The sequence below is a fragment of the Protopterus annectens genome, chromosome 3.part0 (genome assembly GCF_019279795.1).
Source record: "Protopterus annectens isolate FY-2018-M chromosome 3.part0, PAN1.0, whole genome shotgun sequence".
Lineage (NCBI taxonomy): Eukaryota > Metazoa > Chordata > Ceratodontiformes > Protopteridae > Protopterus > Protopterus annectens.
In genome coordinates, this window is record NC_056731.1 from 140986584 (window position 1) to 140999846 (window position 13263).

Here is a 13263-nt window from a genome sequence, read left to right on the forward strand (position 1 = left end):
GGGACAGGTGGAACCTTAGCACCTGCTTTCATCACCTGACATGTCACTGGCATCCTGGTACTTTTATAGACTGATTAAGGGCAATTAAAATAATTAAATGCATAATTCCTCATTTATTCTGGCTTTCCCTTGTTAGGATAATTAGCAAACGTTTTAAAAACAATAGAAATATTTGCTATTTTCTATTGCATCATCTGAAAACTATACAAAAATGAAGAAACTTAAGATTTTATTGATTGATTGGGTGGGTGAGTGGGTGGGCAGGGAGAGGAAGAAATGAATGTCTTCAAGTTGTGGAAGAACTGCGTCTGGCACCTGCAAAAAAAACTGTTTATATTGAAAACGTGATGCCTCCGTGCACATTTAATATGAACGGCAAAACCGTACAAGACTGCCTACTTCAGGTGGTCCTCGTGTTCTGAAAGGCATATTCAGAGTTCAGCACTTCCACGCTGCGATCACCCTGCAGTACTAAGCATACAGACAATTCCAATCAAATACTAGTGACTTCCCCAACACAGTCGTGTTATTTGCAGAAAGCATCACTCGTCCTAGTTTGCAGGCAGTCCGCAATGCTTGCAGGCAGCAGGTCCAGCTAGAAAACTATCCATGCTCAGTGCTGAGCTGAAATGTTGACTGCAGCTGCGCATGCAAACCGTTTCCCAAACTGGGGAGTGGAGGTTACTGAAAGGTGCTACATTTTTAACCGGTGATCCTCAGCTCAGAGCCGACTCTCCACCCCTGTCCAGCCTGCTCTGCAGTTTGTGAAAGGGGGATGCTAACTCATTAACAGTGAGGCATGAGATGAAACGCTTCCGGTTTCAGACACGTTACAGAGCAGGGGCTGGAAAATAAACAGGGGACAGAAAAAACGAGGAGCTTGGAAACTGCTTTCTGCCATAAAGTGAAGCTGTCAGGGGGCAGCGCGGACGGGCTGTTTCATTTAAGGGTGCTGTATTCACTTTCTTGTGTTAGAATTTAGTTTAAGGAGGACTGATATTTTTTCTCTGGATTTGCTGTTGCAGTGTCTGGATTTTTTTTTTTGGGAAAGGAACTGTAAGGCTGCGCTTGCTTTGGATTAGGAGACGTTCCTCTCGCATGGGAGGCGGAGGAGGAGACGCTGCCTACAGTCTGAGCAGGTCCGAGTGAAATACCTAATCTTAGCCAAAGAGACCTATTGACATTTGGAAAGTTTTACCCCACCGTTTAAGCTAATAAACTGTAAACATTGGCATGCTTTCTGTACTCCGACAGTGAGCGTGAATTGCTTTAGAAAAACACACACCATGCAGATGGTAGTAACCCAGTAAAATTATTCCTAAGCAGTGCTCTTTGGCTTTGGGGAAAAGTTATGATGATCCCACGCATTCTGCAAAAAGCAAAGTGAAAGCATCCCGAAGTCATTTAGGAAGAGAAATACTACCAGCTGGGAATGTCACTGGAATGTTACTGTTTGTTGTGAGTCTGAGATCAAGCTCCCTGTTGATCCATGAACTGGAAGAAGCAGTTTGATATGGGGGAATTTTAATGACATTATTAGATCTCTGCCAAGAGGAGGAGACCTGTGCTTCTGACACTGGGATATTTTATTGTTCTCATCGCCTCATCGGTACCTTATTACACTGAATATTTTGTACGATGGCGGGGTTCAAGAAACCCGAACTGGTTTGGGGAATGATGTTGCATGTTTTGGCTCTGTCAGATTGGGTTCAGCTCACGCAGGGAGGGCACACAGGACAGCAGTATAATGGTAAGAACTTTTTAGCCATTGTTGCAGTGTGGTATTTCCTAGCACTTGCACCACAGCTGTTGTACTGCAGTGTACAGTACCAGGCATGGTTAACGCTGTAATGTGCCATTAACTTGATTGAATAGTGTATTCTAGACATGAGATTGCTAGTGTCAGCTAGTCCATGTATGCGATGGGGGAAAAAGTGTGGAATAGTTGCAAATGTGGTTATCCTTAAGAGTATGTGTCTTACAATAGCAAGACAGAAACCGGTATTCTGTGATGGGAATTTAAAAAGCAAAGAGACCTACTTACTAGAAGCGTCTTCACATCTATCCCGCAGGTCTTTTATTACAAAGCTGGACTTGCACCATTTCATGCATGTTGTCTTATGTTTGCAAAGTAGTTGTGCCTTTCTGAAGAATACTGCTCGTAGTCTGTTGCGATCGCCTGCATTTCTTTACAACTGATTGGAGTTTTGATTTGTGCAAGACCTGCTGACACTTACAGTTTTTAGTTTCTTTCAGAAATGAAACCGCTAGCGCCATATATCTCATTGGAGAGCACCTTGTGACCATTGTTTGCCCCTTGGGTTATTATTATTATTACTTTATCAACCAGTTAAAGCACATTTTGTTATTGAACGGTCGGTGGTAGAGGCACCGATAACTTCCTCAGTCATATTCCCTTAGATTTAGTAAGAATCAAACCTAGGTCTCCAGGTGTAGTTTGATGATTACTGCTATGTACTGAAAGCCCCGTTTACGGATTGATCACCGCACATTTTTTTCATCATTATCAACATGGCATTTAAAATGTTATATTCTCGCTATATCTCAACTATACATTATATGCTTTTCATTTCCTTGAAGAGAAGGCAAAGCTTCATGTAGAACAATGAACGCTAGGAAATCTGATTAATATTTTAAATAGTTAACTAACAATGCGAGAAAAGTGAATATGGAAAGGACCATGAACAAAATGTTATGTGTTTCAATGAACCTCTCGTTTTTTGAAGCTGACTTTTTAAGAAAGTTGACGGTAATCTCAGGCTTCACCATTACTGTTTCCCCTCCCATTGTCTGAGTAAGCAGTACTAAAACGTACTCTTTCATATAATATTGTTCTAAAAGTTTTTGCACAGCTTTTGTAATTGGCAGCATCAGGTTGAAAACTTTATCATTTCAGAAGGTTGCTATGCATTATTCTGTTCATTTATTACAAATGAAGTAGCAGGCTCACGTCCATCACAAAGAGTAACATTACCGGCTGTATTACAACTTTCTTCTTTACATTGTAATACCAGCTGTATGAACAGAACCTGAGTGGGAGCGCAGCATTTCCAGTGGAAATACCTTTGCTTGCACCTCGATTATTTCTGTCTGAATTCTGACCATGTAAGACAGTCTGTAACTTTAAAATACCACCACACCAAATTGAGTTAATGAAATAGTACATGTTACTCTGAATTATCATAATACTAATGAATAACCAAACGGTATCATTTTAGTCTGCTGGTTATATGGAATATTATTACGAATGAACAGGCAGTAGTGTTTCATCTGTCCAGTATCCACTCATTAAAAAAAAAAACTATATTAATCAAATGCTGCCACAGCTCTGGTGGTTACATATACATTTAATTACAAGTAGCATGCAAAAAGTTAAATTTGTGTCTGCATTTCAAATATGATTTTTTGTTCTGTTGGTTTGTGCAGAATCATACTGTTTGTAAGTTTAAACTTTCTTTGCTTCTAAAAATTCTGAGTGAGCTACAGGCTAGACTGAAGTATAAATCCCCTGTCTCATTGTAAGAGACATCGAATACTAACTCCTGAACTTCCTTACTGTATTTGTATATGTGCATGTCTGTTTGTAACTGGGTGGACTAGAACACAGTCACCAAACAGGAGGGAGGACAGTAGCCTCTTCCCATTTATTTGATGCGACTCCTGATGGTAAGACCTAACTACAAACTGCCAAGGCTAGCTTTGGTCACAGATCAGTGGTTTGCCAGACCTTTGACCACTACAGCTTTTTCAGAGACACAGTTTGTCTCGTCATCTTTTTTTTCTTCACAAAGTAGAGCACAGTACATGCAGCTTCTAGTATAACCATATGCATTAGTATGATTTAATGCAACAAGTACTAACTTAGTAAAATGTCCGGAACACAAAGCAGTTGTTAATATGTTTAGTTTGCTTGTTTTACTGGACATGAACCGCAGTAAAGAATCAAGGTAATTTAATGCTTGACTTGTCATTTTCTGCCAAGTTTGTTCTGCTGCATTCTGAGCAGTCTGTGGTTAGGTAGTTAAACACCCTGTTTGCTATACCAAGAGCTTGTATATAAATATACATTTTGTGACTTTGTTCAAGAAAATATACTCGGCTGTATTGCAAAGGGGAAAAAGGGAGAGGTTACTGTTTTTGTAAGGAAAATATTTTAATGTCGAACTAGTAGACTATTAAATATTTTTTTTAGTTTTTGTATAACATTTGGAACCAAATATTTTCCAGTTGCATGGCTTTTATACACAGAAAATATGAAAAAATGAGGCATTGATTAAGGTGCTTAACAGATTGCACAAGAGTGGGTACAATTATTGCTATTGATTGAATATTGTTGGCAGAATGCAAGCTGGAAAGTAACACTATACTTAAATATTTTGTCATGACCCAGTCTGACCTAATAAGAAGTTGTAATAATATGTAGAATGTCAGTGCAACCAGAAGGACAGTGGGATGATGGGAGTTAATGGAATACGTCTTGGATTTCTATAGGGGCTTCTGGAAGTGATTCAGGTGTGCTGGCTGCATTGTTTGTGCAACACTCTGACACAGGAGTGGACTTAAAATTGGGGAGGGAGTGGACAGTGGTTTCATTTGCAGTTCTGGAATAAGGGGTGGAGTGACAAATACAAAGAAGCTGGACTAGAAGATGTGAGTTATGGAATTATGAAGTATGCAGAATCTTTTGAGACATTTACTGTGTAGTGTCATATAAAGGGGTGAGAGAAATTATAATCTCATTTGAGGGGATGTGTTACTCAAATTCAACTGAAGAGGAAGCAGGAAAACTGCTATGTTGAATATATGGGAGTGTGAAGCAAGATACTCAGTGGCTTTAATCAGATTTTCAATTTAACCTGCTTGGATAAGAAGTGGGACTTGAGGAGTTAATTAGATTCGGAACCAGCTAATTGCTAGGATGCAAAGCAGAGGTCTACATAGTGAAGCAGAAGGCAACCAATAACATAGCACAGAGATTGTTCCTCACAGAAGTATATTTAATATCTGCACTAGTGATTACACAGTCTAGATGAAAGTTTCCTTATTCACCATAATACTATAGCAAATGATAAAACTAATGTTATTTGGAGGTAAGCTTGAGAATTAATGAGGTCCTATATGCAGGAACGATCTTAGGTCAACTGGTGCCCAAGGCAAAAGGGCTCCACAGTGCCCCCCACACCATCTGGTGCCACCATCCTGGTCTACCTACACCAAATAAATACCGGAAAAGTGCCCCTGCTAGGGCGGCGCCCTAGGTGGCCCACTAGTTGGCCTATGCCTAAGGCCGGCTATGCCTAGATGGGAACAACTAAGACTGAATGTAAAAATATATAGTCTTGCATGTGAAGGGGCAGAAACCAACAGATTAAGCAATGGAAAAGATGTCACACTTGGGTCACAGAGCAGGAGACAAAACTGAAAAGTTGTCCTCTAGGATATCATAAAGCAAGCAAGTCTTTCTCATAACTAGGATAAGGATTGAATCAAGATGGTATTGTTTACAGAAAGGCTTTGCAAGCAAAGTACATTACATTAAAACATGAAATTACACATCTGTAAAGGAATATTTTGGAATTATTTGGCCCTGCAGAGTATTTCTCTCCTGGAGCATGGGGAGGGTAAGAACATTTCTTCGAACAGCGTTTTTGCTGGAGCTAGATCTTGGTGAAGAGAATCAATCCCGTTTTGTCATGAGATATGTTAAAAGAATGTCCTTGTCCTCTGAGCTATTATGCCACGGTTTCACAGTCTCACTAACTGCTTGTCTCTGTAATTAATTAAGTGGAGCTTTTCTCCCCGGGCCTCCGCTGAAAATGGACCTCGTCCAGTCGGACCATCCCGGTTAAAAAATGTAAAATAAATAAATAAAATAAAAATCTTACTTGGACTAACTAGGTGCTGTTATTGACTCATTCAGCTACTTTGTAATTCCTTTGATATGGGGTAGGAGTTTGGCATAATGGTTAAGGTGTTTGCCTTACAGACACAAGGTACAGGGTTTGATTCTCACATGGGGTAATTGGCTAGGCTTAAAATGACCCAGAAGGGCAGTTAGCCTAGTACTAATCTATGAACCTATGTAGTGCAACCACACATTTTAAGAATGTGCTTTAAACATAACACTTGTAACTTGTTTCAGGATGAATTAGAATTGGCTGCTGCGGTAAGAGTTAGGGTAGAAAAATTAAAAAAAAAAAACAGAAAATGTCTATAAGATGTTTATGTTATAGTATTCAAGGAACATTATTAGGTTTTGTGGTCCTGCTGTATTTTTAAATGCTGACAGTTTCTATACATTTGACCTTTTTTGACAAATTAAAATTGTTGACTTTGGCTGTCTGAAAATATCTTCTTCTGTACAATATTTCATGATATACTGTCAGCTGGATCATTCTGTATTTAGCAGCCTCCAGTGATTTCTATAAGCATTTTAATTATACTACATGCCTTGCTACATTACGAATCAGAAGAATGGCACAATTTTCAGTATGATTGCCACAATGCTGCAACTTTCAGCAATAAAAAGCACCTCAGGTTACTTATAACAGTGTGGCTAATGCTGTTAGAACAGAACAAATACGTTGATGAAATGGGTGGCACCAGTACACAAACTTTTACAGTAACTACCTGTAACTAGCTGTAATTGTATCAGCACAAATTCTGCATAGTAACTCAGTGTAATAGCATCATTTTTAGTGCTTTATGCAGCGCAAAGTCTAAACAGGCGTGTTTAACTATCAGCAGAGTTTGTTCTGTTAAATTGATATGAGAGGGCAAATTTGCAAACTAATTCACTACTCAGTCATGTGAAGCTTTAGCTTTATTGATGCAGTTTTATGTAAGTGCTGTTTAGAATTCTTAATTCATCCAGCACAAACTTTTGTGATAAAGCAGGTGTCTTTTACATGATTGTAAATTTATTAATTTAGATTTTTTTGTATTGTGAGGAAGCAGAACATTTCATCTAAATATTATATTCCCACTACAAATTTTGTGTTTGCAATTTAAATGGTATCACTGTACAATGGGCTGCAATTTGGCCCAACTTCCCTTTATTAATGGTCATAAAGTGTGTTTTAGTTTGTTTGGTACAGAGGTTTCAGTGGGCCTACTAACATCAGTATAGAAAAAAAAACTTAGGATTAGAGTATGGTTGCATTTTACATGTGCATGAATACCCAAGGAAAATTAAAAAAGCAGACAGAAACGCAGTTATGTAGTGTATTACACTGGAACAACGCAGAAAATTCAAATTAAATGACCTGCACCTTGTTTTCTAACTAGAACAACAAAAAAGGCCTTTCATTACAAAGATTAGTCACCTTTTTAAAAAATTGATTGCCCACATTTATATTTAGCATAATCTGTATGATAAACTGCCACATAAATGACTATATAGTCATGTTTTACTCAGACGTTGGTATCGGCACTATATTATACCTGGTATATGGGTGGTAACAGTAAGGTAGTTCTAGTTTATTCAGGAAATTGGATATTTAAGAACATTTCATTTGTAGTACTGTTCTTGGCTTAAAAATGTTATAAAAATATATACGTCACTTCACTGTGTACAATAGTTGTATTGATAGTAGTGTAGACTTGTTTCAAGGCCTTCATGACTCCTGGTCTGTAAGGGTTATTCTCATTAGGAGACGTATTCTTATGCATATTTTTGTAGTTTACAGGTTTAGATTCATGAATACTAGGATAAACAATTTTTAACACTAGCAAACAGTAGTTCTCTCTCTCTCTCTCTCTCTCTCTTTTGGAGTGTTAAACAGCCTGACAACCTGAAAATGGTTATTGTGGCAAGGACAACTTTTGTTACACTGATGTGGAATGTTTGTCATCTTCCTTTTGACATCACAGGCAGCACTAATTGTGGGACAGTGTCTCAGAGACTCAATGAATATCACAAGATTTGTGAAGATAGAATGCAAGAGTGTTTCAACATGGAGAGTGATAGGACAGGCTTATCTGTAGAGCAGTACTATGGCTGTCTATGCACTTTATGTGGAATGCATAAGAAGATCACATAAAATGAAGAGGGCTCTTGAACTTCCATGACTATATGATTTCTTTTTCACAGCAGCTGCAGGAGTCACGAAGGCCTTGAAACAAGTCTGTAAGATCCTGGATAATAAGCTCAGTGAATCATGAAGCAAACGACAGGATCATACATATGCTATATTCTTCAGTGAGAAATAAAAACTTTTTTGTTTTTTGTTCATAGTGAGCCAGTTTTATCTAATTTATTACTATTTTATGGAGGTATGATTTCTGCTGGCATAGCACCATGAATTATTTGCTTACTGTTGTCATATTGCTTCCTTTAGATCTACTTTGTTATAAACTACATGTCATAATAGATCAAAATAGTGTACTGTTTGAGAATGAATCTAAATTGCGAGGGACACTAAGTGTTTTAATCAGATCTAGGTACATTTCTTTACCATTATGCACCAAATTCTCCATTTTTATTACAGCAGCTGCAGCTGGGGTTTCTGTAAGATCCTGGATAATAAGCTCAGTGAATCATGAAGCAAATGACAGGATCATACCTATGGTATATTCTTCAGTGAGAAATAAAAACTTTTTTTGTTCATAGTGAGCCAGTTTTATCTAATTTATTACTATTTTATGGAGGTATGATTTCTGCTGGCATAGCACCATGAATTATTTGCTTACTGTTGTCATATTGCTTCCTTTAGATCTACTTTGTTATAAACTACATGTCATAATAGATCAAAATAGTGTACTGTTTGAGAATTAATCTAAACTGCGAGGGGCACTAAGTGTTTTAATCAGATCTAGGGACATTTCTTTACCATTATGCACCAAATTCTCCATTTTTATTGTCAGATTTATATCCACACTCTTGTTTGGTGGCGGATGCATCATGTTGCAGCAAGCCATTCTCGCTCGTTACCTCTTTAAGTGGTTAATTGGTATGGCGCATCATTCTTTAGAATAGTCCTCAGTTAACATGCTCTTGAAGGACGTTTCAAGCCTTATGAATAATAGCCTTGACTAGTCGACAGCTATACATTTTGCTGTCATTTTGCATTTAGACTCTAGAAATACTGCACTGTTAAGGATAGCTGCTGTCAGTTGTACCGTCATGTATAGATATGTGGTACTAAAGATTAAATGTATTTGTGTATGACAGAGGGTAAATTTATCTGAGTTTTACAATACTTTTGTAAAAAAATTACTTGTTTTGGCATATACTCACACATTCATGTAGTTCACCTTGCTAGTCTGTGTTAAGGAAGTTTGACATTAGAGGTTTAATTTTTGTTAATTTTAATTTAATCTATAAAAAATGCTCAATCCATACATAATAAAAAAAAATATTAAAAAAATGTTTTTGACGGTGGGAAACCATCCTTTCACCACCTGCTAATTATAGATACAAACTCTGAGATCATGTTATGATGGAAAAAGGACTAACTCCCTGATCTCCAGTGTTGTGTGATCTTGCAAACAAAAAGTTGGTAAATTTTAAACTGTTAACTTTTTTATCAGCTGTACCAGCTTTTAAATTCTTAATAAAAATGTTACTGAAAGATAAGACATTTGTTTTAAGATATAGTTTCACAACCATCAAGGAGTCTGCTGTTATTTTGTGCCTTCACTATGCCGACAGCTGTCTGGTCATCACCATTTGATTGACATAGAGAGATGGTCAGCAGGTGTGCAAGATCAACAGTCCCTAAGAAGGGGAATATCCCCCTTCCCCATGGATTGTGCAGTTTTGGAGTTAGCATATATAATTAACAGGGGGTGCGGGGTGCATGGGTGCTTACCCCCTGAAAAAAACACTTGTTGGTTTAGTCCACACCAGGGTAATCCCCAGAGCATGTTCAGTATGTGCCAGTATTTGTGAATTACACATTATGACGTCTATCTCCTGAGTGTTGGCATAATGTACATTTGATGGGGTGTCCAACACCCATATATATGTATTATGGTTTTAACTCAAAAGTTGGACTCATGTTTCGTAGAAAGAGTTTGCTGGGTGCCAAAAAAGAGAAAATACACAAATCAGTGAAGTCTCATTTCAGTGAATCACATGTGGAATGTAGGTATGCAAGAGCATGGAGGAAAATGACTGAAAGAAAAACGCGTTTTTATGAGGATGCAGAAGACTGCATTATAGCAGCTGCTGTGAATATGTAAGTGAAGGGTTCGGTAAGGCGATAGTGTCAGTGTTGTGCATGTTTTGTGTTGTTTGCATTCTGTGTCCTTTTCTTTTGTGTAGTGGTACTGTTAAATAAAGGGATTTTAGTAATGTAATGTTACAGATAGGGTTAGCACATATGAGTAAGATGGTGTGGGGGGAGTGAAGACACCCTTGTTCATGTGTGCTAACCTTAACTGTCATCCAGCCCTTAACCCTACACATTACATTACTAAAAACTCTTTCCCTAATAGTATCACTACCAAAATGACACTTGATTTCATTTTTTAGCTGTTGTTTACTGATTAAAAGGCTGTTATTGGTGGGAGAGCAGTGTTCAATGTTTTGTGATTCACTGTTATGAGTCATTCGGTAATTTGTGATTCTCTCTTTCTAGTTTTTCTACCATTCATAACATAATCATACATTATAGATTATAGTGTATAGAGTGGGTGTGTAATCAATAAAATAATAGTGAACCTCTGATTTTATGTACATGCGTGTGTGTGTTTGGCTGGGAATGCGGTTTATTTAGAAGGGGCATTTTTTTCTTTTTTTTAATTGTGATTTCACAGCTGGCCATTGCTTGATGCGGTTTATACCTATTATTATTATTATTATTTGATTCAACTTTTAGAACTTTTTAATGGGGCTAGTATTTTTAACCTTTATTTAATGAATAAATGCATATGGGAATGTGTTTCCAGTTTAGTGCCTGAGTAGCCATGTTGCTGTATTGTGGTACTGAGCAATGATTATTTTTTTGCCTTGAGTCAGTTAGAAGAGAGTGGCTTTACAGTTCAAGATGGCCACCGGATGACTCTGCAGTCCATGCTTAGACAACAGCTGCTTGGTTGTCTAGTTTGAGTGCCTGTATTAATATGGGGATATTACATTCTGCTTGGGTCTGGTGTGATTGCACAGTTTTAGAGGATGTGGTTGGTAAGAATGGTTCTTTAGAAAATGTTTGCTTGTATAATAAAAGGTTTCCAACCTTTATGTTTACTGATTTTGTGTTGCACTTACTTCTTTTCTACATGTCTGAAGTTTCAGTTCTGCTCTTTATTTCCTAAATGTGTTCCAACTTTTTAAAGTTTTTTATTAGACTTTGTTTCATTTATATGTTTTGGGGGGGTAGATATGTCTGGATTTTTAAGAGTGTTATTTCTTCAATGTGCTGTGAAATGTCTTGCATGTTTAAAGGGTTTATCAGGTAAATATTTAATTTTACAAAGGAAGTTCATCATAATGTATACTTTTTAATGTTTCGCATTAAGCCTTAGGCTAAGGTTTATACTTTTTTAATTAACAAACTGAAACATAAAATAACAAATGAAAAGGCAGACTTAGAGAACAAAATAACACAAAAAATGTATCTTTTCTATAGCAAGTGGCTCTTTAAATAACAGATGCAGTCCACCAGATAAGCATTCTAATCCAGTCAGGTACTATGCATATAAATATACAGTAATTAATCATTACTCAAAATCAGTCGATAGAACAGCATATAAAAATCTGTGAAAACTTTGCATACAATGTTGACTGACAATGCATATGCACAGTACAAAAATATTTTTCCATAGGATCACAGGAAACACAAGGCAATTGAGTCAGACGACAGTTTACAACTTACCAGTAGCAAGCATTTTGTTATATCCCCTGTCTCAAAAAAGTAAAAATAAGCCATTTCCAGTGTAAATATATGGGCGCCCATCCGATCATCCATGTTTAACTTGAAGGGTGCTAGGCTATCACTCTGTTCACCTTGCAGGGGATTTTGTTGTAGAGGTGGCATTGGCATTGGGGAGTAAATTCCTTGTTAGGATCATCACTAAATATAATGTCTTCCCCAGGTATCTTTCACAACTTGGAATACCCCAAAGATTTTTGCCCAGGGGCTTCATAGGACTTAGTTTATCTGGACATCTGAGAACTTTATTTTCCCTGTACCTTTATTCTGTTTACTACTGACTCCTTTTGGATGTGCTGCAGGCAGAAACCATTCAGATCCACCTTTAGCTGTTGTCAAGTGTTTCCGTCTAGTTTTCATTTCTACTGTCCTTAGTCTGGGTTATTTGTTGTTGTCAACCACTGTAATTTTAATTTCTTGAAGTTATCCAAGGGACTGTTTTCTTCCCTACAGAGCATATCAGCAAGCTGCTTAGCAGAACTAATATTCTTTGCTTATATCACTGTAGTTTAACCCTTGTTCTGCATTAAAATGTCAAGCGCTTAAAGACAGAGAGAACCTGTGTTGGACTTAATGGCAGCAATGCAGGAGTTTACTTTTATTGATATGATATTGAGTGCTGCTAATATTTCTGTTGAAAAATTGCAGTGTATTTTGACCAAACATGCATAGTTCACTTTATGAGGTGGTAGTTGTAAGTAAGGGGTGAGTCTGGATATATATTTTTTCATTGAGATCCATGTGAGAGTTGAAAAAAAGTCAGAATCATGACAATTTTGAGGTAAGTTTATGACCATCACTCATTAATCTTTGACAATGCTGGGTATGCTTTTTTATCTTCTTGATGTTGCATTTCGGATTTTAATGACCTTATTTCTTCACATAACTATCAGCACAATGTAACGTATGCATGTAATACGGAGAAGTGCGTTGGTGACATAATTAGATCACATTCCTTTCTTCCTTTCTATGTAGGTAGTCCATGAAATCATTTAGTGCCCTTAAGGAATTAATCAGTACAAATGAGAAGTTAAAGAAAAAAAAACAATTAGACAGTGATGCTGTATGATGCTGGCATTATGTAAATCACTCTCACGACAAATTATACATCATATTACATGTATAGCATGAATGTCATTCTGTTTTTCAGCATGCAGATGCTTTTAATGAATACATTGCAAATGTAATATTTCTACAGTTTTAGTTACTGATGAGAATCATATTATATAATCTGTGATGTTTGTACAGACTCTTGAAACATTGGGATGGGGGAATCTAAGAGGATCACCTTGTCATAATATCACATTATACCTGTTTTTCCTTCACTCATTTATGATAAAATCATATACTGTTACTGTGCTATACA

General features: G+C 37.2%; 1 protein-coding gene across 2 annotated transcripts in view; it reads left to right on the forward strand.

The window, feature by feature from the left end:
• Window positions 1–549: 549 nt before the first annotated feature.
• Window positions 550–13263, forward strand: part of PLXDC2 (plexin domain containing 2) — a 3345655-nt gene continuing 3332941 nt past the window's right edge. For both annotated transcript variants that reach the window (XM_044064643.1, XM_044064642.1), the window contains exon 1: window positions 550–1750. In XM_044064643.1, the coding sequence (XP_043920578.1) occupies window positions 1639–1750 (112 nt within the window). In that variant the 5' untranslated portion in view covers window positions 550–1638. The remainder of the gene's footprint in view (window positions 1751–13263) is intronic.